Source organism: Poecile atricapillus, chromosome 2, assembly GCF_030490865.1.
Source record: "Poecile atricapillus isolate bPoeAtr1 chromosome 2, bPoeAtr1.hap1, whole genome shotgun sequence".
NCBI lineage: Eukaryota > Metazoa > Chordata > Aves > Passeriformes > Paridae > Poecile > Poecile atricapillus.
This window is the reverse complement of record NC_081250.1, coordinates 133564876-133581015: the sequence shown is the minus strand read 5'-3', so window position 1 is coordinate 133581015 and position 16140 is coordinate 133564876. Positions and strand designations below refer to the sequence as shown.

General features: G+C 47.0%; 1 protein-coding gene across 1 annotated transcript; it reads right to left on the bottom strand.

The window, feature by feature from the left end:
• Positions 1 to 13198: 13198 nt before the first annotated feature.
• Positions 13199 to 13901, bottom strand: ODF1 (outer dense fiber of sperm tails 1). Its single transcript, XM_058831149.1, has 2 exons — positions 13684 to 13901; positions 13199 to 13499 (listed from the first exon to the last, which is right to left on the bottom strand). Exons 1-2 carry the CDS (start codon positions 13899 to 13901, stop codon positions 13199 to 13201), a joined length of 519 nt encoding a protein of 172 aa, XP_058687132.1.
• Positions 13902 to 16140: the final 2239 nt, after the last annotated feature.

Below are 16140 nucleotides of genomic sequence, written 5' to 3'. Positions count from 1 at the left end.
CTGTGACTCCTGTAGCATCACCTGCAACCTCCTTTGAGGCAAGACCTGCAGGACCCGCAGAACCCACAGCTGGGAGTTTCATCTTGGCAATATCTTCTATATTATCTTTTCTTTTTTCACATCCTGAGGTGATTTATTTCCCCTTCTTCCAGCTAGTCCTAAAATTAAGCAAAAAAGGGGCTGAGAGGGGTTTTGTAACACACAACATCCATGCAAAGCAGGTGACAGTCTGTGCTGCCAAGGCTTTGCTCCCCATCCTTGTTGGAGCTGTCTCTGCCTGCGTGTTAGTCCCCAGGAGCCACTGTGGTGAGGCAGAACAGCGTTTGGCACGTCCTGCACAGAAAGCTCAGACCTCCTCCTGCCGGAGACTGAGCCGGGGTGAAGGCGGCCACCCCTCCCCTTCTGCCTGCCATGTGACAGCCCCTTTTGCAATTCAGGAGAAAAACAGAAAGCCTGCTGCTATTAATTTTTATTTTGTCATTAGAAAGGCAGATTGCACTTCTCAGCAGATTGGACTGATCTGATTAAATTCTAAGTGATTCCTATGCTGATGGCAGCGCTTCAGGTAACTCAGTAGCAAGCCAAAAAAAAAAAAATACTGCCCTACTGAGAAATACAGGAGGTTTATTTCTCAGTCCCTGTAGCTGCTCTAAGAATTTTTTTTTTTTTTTAAAACCAACCAACCAACCCAAAGAAACAAAAAACCCCACCCCCCTTTTCTGAATCTGAGTATACTGATTTGGAAATGAAGCCATAAACTATGAAGTCCCCCCATCCCAAAACCTTGGTGTCTGGGACATGGACGCAGCATTTTGGAAAGAAGGTCACTGTGTTTCATGAAATGGGTTTTTCATTAGTCAAAGCTGACAAAAAGCCTCCAACCTGATTCTTATCATTCTCTTGGTGTTTCCAAGGGCATGTAGGGGATCATATATACAATAAGAGCCTTTAGGAAAGTTTGTAACAAAGGAAGTTTCTAAGCCATGGCTGACCCTCAGAGTTATGAAGAACACTGGTAGCTATATGGAAACCTGATTTTAGGAAGTTAGTTCTCTAATAAGGTCTGCACCAGTAAAAGATGGAAACATAGAACTTCACACAGCAACATTGTTTTCCCTGCAATTGCACTGGAACCTACTTAAGCCAGGCATAAACAGCAGGAAGGTGCCACCTGTGGGAATGTGGGTACCTCCAGAGCAACCCCACAGCAAGGGCTGCCCCTCTCCCAGTGTACAGCCCAGGTCACTCCACCTGCTGCTTGCAGCTCCTGATGCTGAGCCTGAACATGGTGAGGCAGTAGCACACGTTCCCCAGAGACATTGTGGATGCTTCACTACTGGAAGTGTTCAAGGCCGTGTGGAACAGGGCAACCTGGTCTAGGGTGGCATTACTGCCATGGGAATAGGATTGGGACCACAGGAACTTAAAGGTCCCTCTTCCCCAGACCATTCTGATTTTTCAGCAGGAACTGGTGTGGGGGCATGCTGGCCCTGAATCAGGCACTCAGATCCCACCCCACCTGGCTGGGCTAGCTTAGTGGTGAGCAGCATGGGGAGCAGTCACATCCTGCCCAGGGGGAGAGCCTGGGGCACTCCTCTGTGCCTGCCTGGACCCCAGCCCACAGATTGCATTGCCCAGGTAAATGCCAGAGCTGCTGGAGCAGCAGCGAGGAGGACAAGCTTGCTCTCTCCTGGCATTGGTCACTGCATGCCTGGAAAGGCGAGCTTTGGATGGTGAGAGTGAACCCAACTCCTCAGCCACAACACCCGCCTGAGCACCTGGTGTAGATGCTCCTAAATGGCAAACACAGGAGAGATGCTTGCCCAAGGCTGCAGCTAGGAAGACTTTGTCCATTCCGTACTGTGGCTTTTCTTGCCCAGTTCTGCTTTTCCTGCCATGGAGAAGAATTGACCTAGGCTTTTCCACTGTCAGCTGTTGCCCATGGGCTTCCCAGAGAAGTGGTCCTTTTGGGGCAGGAGGTGGCCTAGGACCAAATCTGCAGCCTCCTCTGTGTGGTGATATTGAGATGTTGCTGCAGAATGAGCCCTGCCAGCACCTGCAGCAGAGCTTTGGAGAGAAAATTACTTTATCTGGCTGGGGTCAGCACTCAGCAGAGACTGAAACAGCCTCTCCAAGAATTTCAGCCCCGTCCAAGACATCTTCAAGTCCTGGGAGAGCTGAGCTGGGAGCAGAGTGTCACAAACTGCAGTGCTTCTAAGCAAACACTGGAGCTGGTGATGAGGCTGTGGTGAACCTGGTGCTCCCTGACACGTGGATGCCCTCAGTATGCTGAGCGAGCACGTCGCTGCTGCGTGGGCAGCTGCCTTCAGCCTGCTGCAAAGTCTGGCTCTCTGCAGTGCAGGAATTGGAGCCAGGTGCAGAAGTGGCCCAGGAAAAAGACATATATTTTTTTTCCTTTTAGGCCCGTAAACTAAACAGAAAATAATTTTGTGCTGCAGATGTTTTTGAGTGCTTCTTTTCTGTAAATATACCTGCATCCAAGATCCAAACTGCAGCTTCTCTGTGCCAAGAGGAGTCCACAAACAGCACCTGCTGCCCTTCTGTACCAGGAGTGAATGTCCTAAAATAAACAAGCAAAAAAGAGGGAAAGAGAAAAAGAAAAAGTTTGATCAAAAAGAATGCCAGTTGATAAAGTAACAAATCCATTTGCTTATGTAACTTTTACAACCCCTTAGAACTGTGGCCAAAAATTGAGCAATTCCCTTACTTCTCTCTGGTGCCAAGTGACTTTGAATCTGCACTATCTATATTAGTTCATATGAAACCCTTTCACTACAGCTTTGTTGATTTTAAAGCCCAAATATCTTGGTGTTTTAAATTTGAATTACTGTGGCATTTACTGGTGGAAAACACAGTGAATTACTGTGGCTGGTGGAAAACACAAGCCTGTGTGGCTTGCTTTTGTTCTTTATTTTTCTTTATAATGAAATTTTAAGTTTATTTCTTTGCCCAGTCAGTGACACTGGTCACTTTTATTTCAGCTTAAATGTCTATCTTAAAACCTGCAGGAGAGACTGTTTGTCAGCCCGAGCCACTCATCCTCTTGGGTCCTCTGGATGTCACCTGCCTGGTGTCCCTATCCCACCCGGAGGTGGCACGAGTCAAGGCTTGTCTGGTCAGAAGAAACCAGCCTCATGTGGTCAGCATGGATGGATTTGTAATTGTGTGCCCTCCATCCTCAGCACTTCATGGAGATAAAACCTCTGTGAAGGGTGGTGTGGCCACTGCACTGACAGGCTCATCTGTCTGCCTTGGGCTCCTCTCTGTGGGGCTGGGCACATCTTGGCAAGGTGTTTGTACTTCCCATGGACATCATGTAGCTACAGAAGAACAGGCGGGGTAGGTGCAAAAGGATATACCAGCACTTCCTTTAAGATGTTAATGCTGCCTCAGGCCTCTTGAGGGTGTTCAGCCATGTGCAATAAATTGCTTTTATATGGCTTTGTGAGCAGTTGTGAATTTAACACTGTTTTCAAGGAGCAAGAAGTGTATCTATAATCACAGTCAAGGAGATGGAATAAAAACTGTTCCAGCAAACATAAAAATATCTGGCCTTTACCTTTTGAATCTTCTTGATAATGTTTGAAATCCAGTTAAACCTCTGTACCCAGGAGAAAACTAGCACAAATAATGTCAGAGAGATTGATACTAATGCTAAGCAAGGGACAGAGCCTCTGGCTCTTCAAACACATTCAGTTACCTTTCCTTCTGTAAAAATAAAAGGAATACTCTAAAAATGTTAGATTAATAGAGGTCAGCTCATCTCCCTACTTGTAATTTGTGATACTCTGCTCCAGGATAATAAATGTAAGTGATGCACTGCTGCCGCTGCCAGATCTCATGGGCCTTCCCACATGAATCATTGGAAGCAAACTGAACTTCATCTCTAATTGGAATTCAAAAAGGCTGATGGGTAGAAAGCAGTTAATAGGTCAGAAAGAATAAGCTGAGGCCTAGAAAGGCACCTGAATTTAAGTGGAATGTCTGTGTCTCCCTGGGTGAAACAAAGTGGATGAGGAGGGGAGGTGCTGCAGAATGTTTCTCTTCCAAGCCATCCCCCACAACGGGATAGATGAAGTCAGGTCTCTGGGGTGCTAACAGGAGACACCCCTGCACAGGTCTCACGCCTCAGATTTACATCTCTCCAAAACATGCATGGGCCAGGACTGACCCAATATTGCTGGAAGAAAAGAGCTTAAGGACCAAAATTCAAGTCCTGGAGAAACCAGAGTCTTTCTCGGAGCACTACAAGGTGTATTGAGGTGATTTACAAAGAACCGATTAAGCTTTTCTGTATGGAGATAACTGTTGTGAAAGAATGTGAGTGTTTAACTGGTAAATTAGTTTATTTCTGATTTGAAAGACAAAATTTCCCTTACAGAATACAAAATGTGCTGGGATTCGAGCTACTGCTGTCATTGACAGGGGAGGTACAGGAGCTCTTTCCTACACCCTGTGGTGAGACTTCCCCAGGATGCTTTGTAGAAGCTAATGAGCCTTTCAGACTAGCAGGCACATCAGGCCATCTGTTCAGCAGACTGTGCTTCAGACCACCACATCTCAGCTGACTATCCCTGACCTGAGCTACATCTTGGGCTCTACCCCAGTTTTTGTTGAGGGGAGTCCAGTACTGCCATGATACACCATCAGCAGGGGGAAATGTCACCAAAGCTTTTGGCATGTCAGCCTGTGCCTCTCCTTGTTTTGGGGACAGGCTGTTTGCGTAGCCATGCCCACTCTTTTCCTGTTTGTATTGCTCCAAAGTCAGCTTTCTTCCTAACATGCAGTTTAATGCTCTTACTTTAAATTTGTCCCTCACTCCGATTCCTTATGATGTTGTTTGGAGCCTCTACTCTTTGCTCTTTTAATATTTGGTTCATGGTTTTTTTTGACTCAGATGAAGTACTGACTTGAGCATTCCCTGAATCAAACTGTGCTGAGTCTCAGATATATAAGCTTTCTGCCAAAACAATTAGGTACTGAACATGGTTCTCAGGCAGTCTAAGGGTGCAGCATCTCCCAGCACAATGACTCCAATGTCCTCAAGCCTGTGCTTGTCTTGTCTACTGGAATTCTTATCTGATTTTTTTTTTTTTCTGACACCATTGGCCAACCTTATCCTTGCTCTGTCAGTAAAACGTTCCCAGAGAGATGGGCAGAAAACCAGAAAGGTTCCAGCACTGTCCACAGGCATCACTGCTCCTCATCCTGGGTGACTCCTGTCCCCAGTAACTGTGGACATGGCACAGCAGAGGCCCAGGGTGCTCCTGGCACACAGCAGGGGCCGCAATGATCTGGCAAACAAGGTGCAGCTTTTGGTTTGGAGTCACCAGTACCCAGGGGACAGGCTGTGACTGATAAATTCCTGTCACATAGGCTATTAGAGGACAAATTTTGGTTGTGCTGCCTGCAGAGCTGCCTGCTGCTGCTGACACCAACAGGCGATGCATCCCTCTGCTCCCCAGCTGCACGGTCCTCCACAAGTTCATTTTTAAATGGCCTCTTTTAGACCAGATTTTACCTTGCATCTAAAGCTTACCATCTCCTGGGTGGAGCCAAGCTCTGCTGTGTTGGCTTTCCTGCTCCCTGGCAGCACGTGGCACCTGAGGGTACAGGGCTGGGGCTCAGCAGTGGGTGTGCAGCCCTGGTGAGCTGTGCCTATGTGTTTCCTCTCATACAGCTCAAGGGTTTATGCAAAATGAAACAAGTGTGGCAAAACATCCAGTTACATCCCATCCAGGGTGCCCTGTGTGCCATGGTTCCCAGAAGCACATGCTGACATCAAGACCTGCATTGGCTTCTGGCTCAGTCCTCTCCATTTGCTGTCAGGGTGATGGAGCACATCTTTAAGGGTTTGCCTGTGCTGTAGAAAATACCCCCCAAACACAACCAGCACATTTACCCTCACTAGATCCTCTCTGCAAGGGCTCTGGGTGCATGTGGTGACATTGAGGTGGTTGATCCCACTTCCACAGCAGGCTGCAGGCACCCTGGGAGAAGAATGGGGTCCTGGTGCGCTATCCAGCCCTGCAGCCACACCAAGTGAGTACCCAGGAGCAGGAAACTTGTTCTTCTCACTAATGTCCTTGGGTGCGCCAGTGCTGAAGGAGCTCAGCACTGAGGGTGCAGAACTTGCATCCCTGCACTGTGCCTGCCTGGGAGCTGGGTGGACAAGAGCCAGTTTCCAGGAGCTCCCATGTAGACAGGGCTCAAGCTGTAGGCAGCAGGACCTTTGCCTCCAGGGACCCCAGGCAGGCTGTGCCAAGCACTGCTGGGAGCCAGCAGGATGCCCAGCCCCCAGGGCCACTGTCTGGCCAGTGTTTACTGACCTATTTACTGCTTCTCCCTCCATGCATGCAGTAATCTTCTGCCATGTCAGGGCTCGCTTTTCCTCTGTTTTCTAGAAGAAGCAAGCACATATAAGTGGCTGAATAGTACTACAGGACAAGCATTGCTCCTGCTCCTTTAGTAGCTGCTCTGAAGAGTAAACAGTGAGTGCTTCCTTCCTCCAGGCTGTTTTGGTGCTTTAATCCAATATGAAGCGTCATTCTCTGTGCACACTTTGCATACCTCTCCTAGATGAAACCTACCATGCTGTTGTGGAGTCAGCTGCACCACATTTGAAAGGTCGTGCTAACTGGGCTCCCAGTCCAGATGGGATTGCTTGGAGTTTATGTAGGTCAGTCCCTTGGGCTATTTTTAAATATTGGGGTGAGGATTGCATTACACTTGTGCAGTACCATCCATAAATCTCTCCGGGATTTCAAGCTTAGTGCCTGGCTCTCCAGGCACACCAAGCAGCCAGGAATGGGTGGGTACCAGGTCAGAGAGGGTGGGATTTTGACACTTTAACCAAGATGATTGAATTTTCCTCTTATCTCTGTGTGGTGACACTCCTGGTCCTGTAAATATCTCTGTGTTCCTCCAAGGGTGCTAACTGTGTAATTGTTCACAGAAATGGTGGAATTCTGCTGTGTGCTGTTGTTGTTCAGAGAATTTAATGAGAACAGAAAGTGCTCAAGACATGGTGTGAGGGGGGCCCAAGTGCTAGAATTTTAATTTATTCCTCTCTTTTCAGTGTCCTGGATCCTTACTGAATTTGCAGTCAGTAATACCTCAGAAAGCCTGCATGACTTTTAGCTGCTACATTCAGCTGTTACTGTCTGCTACAGTGCTGGTTTCAGTCCTTTTCTTCTGCTGCCTGTCTACCAAAAGATGTTCACTAATTTTAATTATTTATCTGCATGATGTCCTTATGCCCAATTTGTTCTCAATTTCACATCTCCTACCCCAGTCATCTCTTCTGCATCCTGCAGATTCTGCTCATATTTAAACATTTCTAGCAGGTTACCAGAAGAGAGGGAAAAGCCAAGACACAAAGCAATGGTAGTCACAGCTTAGCATTGCTGTTGCAGCTGGCCTGAGCAGGAGGCAATGGGCTCTGGAGCACCTTGGAGTTGCTCTGATGGACTGTGCTCAGGTTTGAGCATATTCAGTGCACCTTGTGTGGCCTCAGACTCTCCTCTCCCCCATCCCTCTTCTGCTCTGCTGGAGGATGGAGCCTTCCCTCCCTGCTGGGCTCTGGAGGAGTCTGTCCCAGCGGAGGAGTGGCTGCCCAGAGCGCTGTGTCCCGCTGGTCCTGTGCCTTGCCTGTGGCTGGCGTCAGCCTGCTTGTCCCTGGGCCGACACCGACAAACTCTCCCGCCTTCCCACTGGCTTGACTTTTGCTCACATTCTCCTCAAAACTCTTACTGGGCCATAGCCAGCTGCTCTGGGTGGTGCTCCTGGTTCTGTGCTTGCAGGAGCATGACCCTACGTCCCACAAACACAGGCATGTGGTGGCTGGTGACCCCCAGATGGCAGCCCCGGGGCAGGGGCCATGTGCTGTGGCTGTTGTGGGCCCTGCTCGTCTCTGTTGAGACCCCTTCTCACCAGAGACAGGATTTTGTTTTCTCTCTTGACATGTTGTAAAGTGCCACATGCGCTTGTGTGACTGTGGGGCAGAGCCCTGCAGCTCTCCCTTTTTCAGGCTTTTCTATACACACATGTGGACACGCAAAAAACTATGGAAAAAAACCCCAAACCAAAAAGAGGAAGCTGCATTTTATTTTTCTGACAAGTTAAAATCTGTTCTAGTGAGATGTAGGGACTGATAATTTTTTGTTTTCAGATTTTTTAATTATAGCATTATTGTCACTTGCAGACCTTTAAAGACTCTGTGTAACACCCCAAGAGAGGGACCAGTGCAAGCAACCAGAGAGCTGAAAGATCTGCTATTATTTGTAATTAATATTGAAATCGAGAAAGACAATTGCATGGGGATGATTTCACACCACATGGCAGGGCAATTGAAAGGATAATCTCCAGGACAGTAAACCTTTTCTCACACAGAGTGAGGTTTCAAGAGAAGAAGCAAACCCTCATACATGTCAAAAGGAAGGCCAGACCTACAGCAATTGGAGGGGCACAAATGGGATGGCAGAAGGAATTAGAAGATGGACAGAGATGGAAAACTTATTTTTCATTCCAGAGACCAGGGAAAGGACCTGCAGGGTAAAATAGGAGAAGCAAGGGCCAGTGTCCCATGCTCATGGAGGTGGCAGCTTCATGACAGTCATGCCGAGTGTGCTGGAAGGATCAGCTTACTCCTAACCCAAATTCAGTGCAAGGTTATTAATGAGGTGACAAATGCAGAGTCCAGAATGACAACAAATCTGTGGAGTCTTTGGTACAAAGGCAGAGTTGAAGACATGGGTCCTGCTCTCTCTTCTAAACTCTCAGGGCTTTCTCCAGGGAAGATGATGGAAAACAGGCTTGGAAAGTTTACCCAAGGGACTAAGGTGCCAAACAGCTTAGCAAGGACAATGGTTAAATTTAACTTTGAGCACAAACACAATGGACGGCTGAAGCTTCTCACCTCATGTGGAAGTGCAGTGGAGGGAGCTGTACCAGCCCCACATGGCTGGGGTAGTGCCAAAAGCCTCACCGTGCTGCTGTTCCGAGGACAAGAACAGCAGGTGTGAGGAGTGGAGCTGGCCCCTGTGACAGGCTTTTCATTTAGTCCTGGGCAGGAAGAGCCCTGCCAAGCGGGCACTGCCCTCTGGGAGCAGCAGCCCCCTGCCCGAGCAGTGCTGTGCCCTCGGGAGCAGCGGGGCACCAAGGCAGCAGGGGAGAGGAAAGCTGGGATCATTTTGCACCTTCTCATGAGGGCACCGCTCTCTCCAGGTTTTCAACAGCAGGGAGAGAAACAACAGTTCAACACAGCCTAAGGCTGTGTAGAGCACAGCAGAGCATTTCCTGGCTGAAGGAAAACCCCTAGAAATTGATGACCGAGGAGAAGTCTGGATTTAGCATCCTCAGATGACCTCTCGTAACAAATTCCTTGGCTATTTATAAATGCCCCCATAAGACTAGAGTTCAAGAATGCACTAACATTTAGAACTACAGAGCCAATTCACTCTCTCTGATATCTTCCTCATGCTAGGGAATTCAGAGAGTATCTGCTGCATGAGGATGGTCAAAACTGGCCCCAAAAATAATTGGTTGCAACAACATGCTGAAGAATACATGAACCACTGGAAGCCCCTGTTGGGCTGATAGTGGCAGAGACAGGCTGCTGAAGCAAATGAAAGTGGCCTTATCCAGGAGCTATACTCCATGGGGCAGCATCAAAGGTCAATATAATCTAGTGTAGTAACCTAATGTGATGGTGGTCTGTCCTGAGAGCTCTTGCACACCCAGGATCACAAAACAGCTCTGTCTCTTGCCCTCCTCTTCACTTGCTATTAGCATAACAGAAAAAAAATACCAGCTCTGGTGTGTGCCAACCTTATTGCTTTGTGACACCACCCTCAGTGTCTTTTCTCTGAATAAAAGAGTTGCAGGGTGGTAAATTTTAAAAAATAGTATCTGCCACCTAGTGGTAAATGAATTTGTTTTATGGGAGATGATGTTATGGCTTGCTGGGTTAATCCGTCCTTGAAAACTCTCAGTATTTGTTTATTATAGATTTTGGGATAGGTTCCAAATCATTAACAGCATGTAAGTATTAACAAAACTAAGTGACTATTTCAGTGATTTGCTTCTATTATGGAAAAGGTCTCAAAGATGCTCCTACCAGCCGAGACTGGCAATTCATGGGATGTAATATGAATTCAGAATTTTCCTCAGAAAGTCACATCTGTCAATAAGTGCTCAAGAGTGTAATTTGGTTTTAGGAGCGTAAGGAACCAAATTTAGGAACAGAGTGTGAAGAGCATGTGTTAAAGGATGAGCAATAAGGATAAGAGCAGTCATTGCCAGCCCTGTGATTGCTGTGGAACTTGATATATTTCTGCAAGTCACGGGTAGAGGGGAGGTGTTGAAATATGTTTCCCTTCTGCACACTCAGACAACTTCTGTAAAATCATTACAAAGTGCAAAAACCGTATCACAGGGGGGTTTTTGTTTTATTACTTGGTGGGTTGCTTTGTAGGAAGATGGTCTTTCCCAGTCCTTCCCCTGTCCCCATCCCTTCTGCCTGCTCTCACAGGAGAATCCCTTGTAGCCTTATGTCTAAACATCCCTGGCCAACACCAGAAAAATCAGACTACCCATGCATGGGCACCCTTTCAGTATATTAGCAACATCTATAAGAAAGATGGAGAGACACTATACCTGTAGTGACTGGAGAAGCAGCTTTAAGCTGAAAAAGGTTCAATTTAAATGTGACATAAGGAATATATTTTTTTTTTTTTGATGATGAGGGTGGTGAGACGCTGTAACAGGTTTCCCAGAGGCCAGGTTAGATAGGGTTTGAGCAACCTGGTCTCGTGGAAGATGTTCCTGGTTGTGGTAGGGGCATTAGACAAAGTAATCTTCAAAAAGTCCCTTAACACCAAAGCTATTCCATGGTTCTATGGTTCTGTATTGACCCAGCTATACACTAAGCCCATAAAGTTTAACATTTATTAATAGGTGTTACTTTAAGTGGTAGCTGGATGTTGAAAACATCCCAGAAGCGGTTAATTTCTTGCACCAAAGTTAAATTACCAAGCTGTTTATAGCCAAGCTAAACTGATCCTCAGCTGATCTGCTTGTAGCATGTTTGACTGAAGGAGATCCCACCCAGAGGACAGGAGCAGGTGGTGATGGAGCCAAGGGCCTCTCCCAGCCGTGGTGCTCCCAGACATGGACTCACCCCTCTGTAACCCACCCTCTGTGATTCACCACCTTCATAAGTGTCTTGGTTTGAATAGATAGGTGTTTGTTGAGGAAGGCAGGAGCCTTTTTTGAAATGGAAAAATGTAAACTTCTTCTCTGAATTATTGTACTTTTGAAATTAAGGGGCTTTCAGGCAAAGATATGGGAATAGGAATAATAATTTTTTACTAGGCAAATTAAAATAAAAATGCAATAGTACAAAAAAAAAAAAAAAACCCAAACCCACTGACAGAGTCAGAATACAACCAATTCTCTGTTGGCTGGGGTGTTGGTAGCAGTTTGATTAAATGGTGGCTGCAGTCCTCCTGGAATGACAGATGTGGTTCTGCTGTAGCAATGATCTTGTAGAAGGGTATAGTTTTTTTCTGAAGGTCTAGTGGTGGTGTAGATGGGATCGGTTTTTCTTCTGGCAGTGCAGTGGAGAAAGGTTGACTATGGTGTTTTTAAGTTTCAGGTTATATCCAGGTGGGAATGTTTGGCTCCTCCCCCTGGGTAGAGCATCTCCCAATGGGATGATGTAATTTTATCAGTCATGCAGCGAGACTCAATGGCCCATTAACATGGGATATCCCTCTGGAGGGAGGATGGCTGTGGAAGAGATAAAGAACACTGCCACACCTGGTTTTAACAGCTGGTAATAGAGTACACACTTCTGGTTACATCTTGCATTGCAATTTAAGATAGTAAGATGAAAGTAAACTGTGAAAGTGAGGGTGTCTGCTTGCAGGCTGTACATAAAGGCTCGGCTTTGTTTTCTTTAGGCATGAGTGTTTCCAGGGTAATATTCCCTGCTGCAGCACTGAGTGGATGCTTTTGGCACTGGGACAAATTGTCCCCTTGGCTGCACTGGGACACATTGACCCAGCTGGTGTGAGGGTCCTTCAGGGGCCAGGGTCCCCATGTGTGACAGCAACCAACTGCATTTCTCAGCCAGGCTAATGGCAGGGACAACACTCCACTCAGGAGTTTCAAGTGTGCAGCACACCTGCACAGCATTGGCCCACAGATGCCCACCCTCTCCCCCAGCAGGTTAGGGAACATCAGATTCTGTGCCAGCACAACCTAAAACATTGAGTTCCCTGTCAGGAAAGTCTGCTTCAGGGGACTGCATCACATGAAGAGGTAGCAACCTTCCTCCCTCCAGCCCCAAGGGCTCATGAAATCTGAACCAGGTGGTGCTCACTGGGGAGATGCTGGCCCAGGTGGCTGGTAAATGGACCAGGTATGTTCTGTTACACACCTTTCTGCAGTGGGAGGTAATGCTACTTCCCATAGGAGTGCATACCCAAGTGCTGAGGCCAGGGCAGCAAAGTTAAAATCGCCTTCAAGCAATTATATTGACAATTTTCCCCCTCTCCCAACATGAAAAATATTTTCTTATTATTTTGGAGCCATTGATTGAGCAGGAAATGCTGTCATCCCTTCCTCAGCTGGCAAGTGTTCTACCCTAATCCCAACTTTTCTAAGGAAAAGCTCTCTGTCCTTCATCCACACCTTTTTCCAGCCAGGCAGTCACTGCAAGAACCAAACCAAGGGAACAAAGAGCACAGCTGGGAAAAGGTTCCTCCCCTCAAGGTGTTTATCATCAATATTTTCTTCCCAGAAATACCCTAGAGCTCAAATGGAAGAGGCTGGATTGAGAGAAGTGTCCTTACAGAAATGTGACTCACCATAAGTGATGCCTCTCAGCCTTTAAAATCCATGAGATTGTATGTCCTGAATCCACCACCTCCAGCTCTGCCTTCAGTACCCAGCAAGTGACCACAGTCATGTATGCCCAAAAATATCTTTGCGTTTTCCTGATGGCACTCCCCTTTTTGCCCACCTTCAAAATGAAACTCACACAATCTGATTAGAGTGCTGTTTTCTTTTTTGGAAGAGGTAAGAAGGCTGCTGTCACAGTTTTTGGGACACACCTAGATGCAATGGGGAGAAGGGGTGAAGCAGAGGAGTGATGGTGGCTCCCTGCTGCAGCTCAGCAGTTGCAGAGATAAGGGCAGCACTTGGGTGGTTCCACGATGTTGTTGGATTCCACTGAGTAGGTCACCTCCTTCTCGGACACCCCTGGCGGCAGGCTGAATTCCTTCATGTATTTCTTGTAGCTGCTTATCTTTCCCATGCAGGTATTGTGCTCCTCCTTGCGCTCCGCTGCCACGGTCACCTTCCCATCTTTCACTACTACAGTGATTTCCTTGGGGTCAAAACCCTTCACATCGATCAAAGACAAGCTGTTTTGACTACAGGATGAGCTCAACATCATGCCAAGTCTTCTCGTTCTGGAATTAAAACAAGAGAACAGTATTTACCTTCCCGTATCCCCTTCAATTTATTTCTCAAAAATGGCTATTTTGCTCCCAACCTACTTGTTTCAACCTTTACTCCTGACAGCAGTGTCAAACATCTCTTGATCCTACCCTAAAGGTTGACAATGTCTGTAGAAAGCAGGCAGCTCTCTCTTACCTGTCCAGTCGTCGCTCCAGATCCTGCCTTGCAGAGAGGGCCCTTCTCCCCGGGCATCTGGGTGGGTGCATGCAGCAGCAAAGGGCACACCTGTGATGGCGAGCTAAGCACAGTCTGTCACGGAGCATCTGCAGGCGCAGGTCCAGCAGCCTCATCTGTTTCTGTATGTGCCTCAGGTTCTGCATGCGGTGTTCCTGGAAGTGGCAGTGTGCTGACATTGTTACGCTGTTAGTGTGTCAGGCTGAGAGTAAACTTGTGTGCCCTGAGAGCTGCATCTGGTGGTGAGTGTGAGGCAGATCTGGCTGCAGCTGTTCTGCAGCCTTCCAGCAACTGCTCTGTGACATCACGGCTCCAGGGCACCACAGTTCTACTGTCACCATGGCAACCACGGCCGGGGGTCCAAGCACAACGGCAGCCCCTGCTGCAGCTCCCAGCCAGGGCCCATGGCAGCAGGACATGCCGGGGGCTGGAGGTGGCAGGGATATGCGCACAGTGGCTGGGCAGCAGAGCCATGGGCCACGGGGAGTGTGACTCACATGCAGTTTCATACAGTGTTGCTTCAGCGTAGCTGTCCACAATTCCCAATGATACTGACCATCATCAGCTTCCATCCTGTCACCTCTGACAAGAGCTACAGTCCAAAACATGAAACATTCCCTCAGACTGGCCTGATACACAAAAACTAATCTCAGCCTCAGCAGCACCAACACCCTTGTCTCTCAGGCATCTCCCCAGTGGAAGCCAGATGCTGTGTTATTTTCCCAGGGTGAAATATGAATTTTGTTTATCAATAAATCAAAAGAGCCAACTTATTTTATATTGAATATTTATATAGCTTCACCCATTAAAAAAAATTGCACAAAGCATTTTTTTTTAAATATTAAAATTTATTAAAATAAATGAGTAATTTATTACTCATAAAGGGTATCATTTTTTTGGTCTGAAGGCCAATCTTTTATTTAAAAGCTGAATTCAAAGCTGACAACATGTGAAAGGTCCCTCCTTACTCAAAGGTATGGAGCCTGTACACCCCTCTGATGGCACTACTTTGTCTTTAAAACTCGTTCTATACTCTATTCTCTTCATGAACTCTACATGAGAGTCCTTCAGGAGGTCTCTCTTGTCTGGTGGGTCTGAATCCTTTATTTCCCAGAGGGGATTTTGTTTGTCAAGCCAAATCAGCAAAGATGAGGTCTGGAGCAGATACTCAAACTGAGCATTGAGCTCAATCTTCCTTCTGATACACAAGTAGGGACTGCAAAAGCCACTACAAAGCAAAGATGCTGAACACAAGGGTGTGTATCAAAACAAAACTTCTGCAGGGAAAGCAACAGCTCAAAATAATTTGAAGTTAAACCTTCCTGGCACGTGAAACTGGGGGGTTGAGGATTTGCCACATGCCCCACAGGAGAGTGAGGAAGGTCTACAGGTAGTGGTGCCATACATTGCTGACTCCTTTGGGATGCATCTTTCTGCTCAGGGATGTGAACTTTTCCCCAAAGGCATGCTCATCCAGGGAGATTGTCCCCAGACCAGGAGAGCATCAGCACAGTCTGCAAGCAGAACACTGAGCAGAGGGACCTACAGGCAAAATAACCTTGGAGGACATCACCACATACCGTATGTAGGATAAGCAGGTGTGCGTGGACATGAATCAATCAAGCAGGTACTTGCCAAGCTCTGCTCTCCTCTGCTGCCCTCTTTCCCACCCATCATCACAGGCAGGTGTGCAGTATCCAGCAGTGCTCTTGGTGTGCATTGCCATGCCTTGGGAGCAGTGTGTGCATTGCCTCGTCTTACTGTGTCCCAAAACCTCCCAGCAAATCCTGCAGCAGGATGAAACACTGTCAGCGAGTGCCCACTGTGGAATTAATTAATCCAGGGGTGGTAACACCGGTTTACAGAGATTTCCTGAAACACCCCTGTGTGGAGTTCCTCATCCCCAAGGGCTCTCTCACAACCACATACCTGCACTTACATTTGTAATCAGTGTTTAAAAAACAGAAAAGCCTATCTGCAGGCAGGATGTTTTTGTCTGAAAAATGGGCTGTAGTTTTTAAAACAATGGAAATACAGAGCTCTGAAAGTAATTTGTAGCATTATTTTTCATTACTGCAGCAGCTAAGCAATGTTGGTAAAGAGCTTTTTTCATGCTTCTATTGCTGTTTTTCATTACTCCCACACACTTTAAACTTTTGGTCTTCTGCTGCAAATCACTCACTTTGCACTTATAAGAGATGGATGGGTAGCTAGACTAGACAACTCAATAATTATTTTTCATTTTATATTTTATGAAATTTCTATAAACATCTGCATGGCAATCATCCTCAGTGTGACTTCCTAGGGGCTGAGCAGAAGTGGACACTTGCTATGGCTGACAAGTGACTCTCTTGATTGTATGTAGTTGGAAAGAGCTTTGGAAGGTGGTTGCTGCCTCTTTCTACCACTTAGTGCTGT

Coding starts and splice junctions, on each gene's coding strand:
- ODF1 (XM_058831149.1), bottom strand. CDS start 13,901: ATGTCAGCACACTGCCACTTCCAGGAACACCGCATGCAGAACCTGAGG. Junction 13,500..13,683: donor CTGGAGCGACGACTGGACAG/GTAAGAGAGAGC, acceptor TTTTAATTCCAG/AACGAGAAGACTTGGCATGA.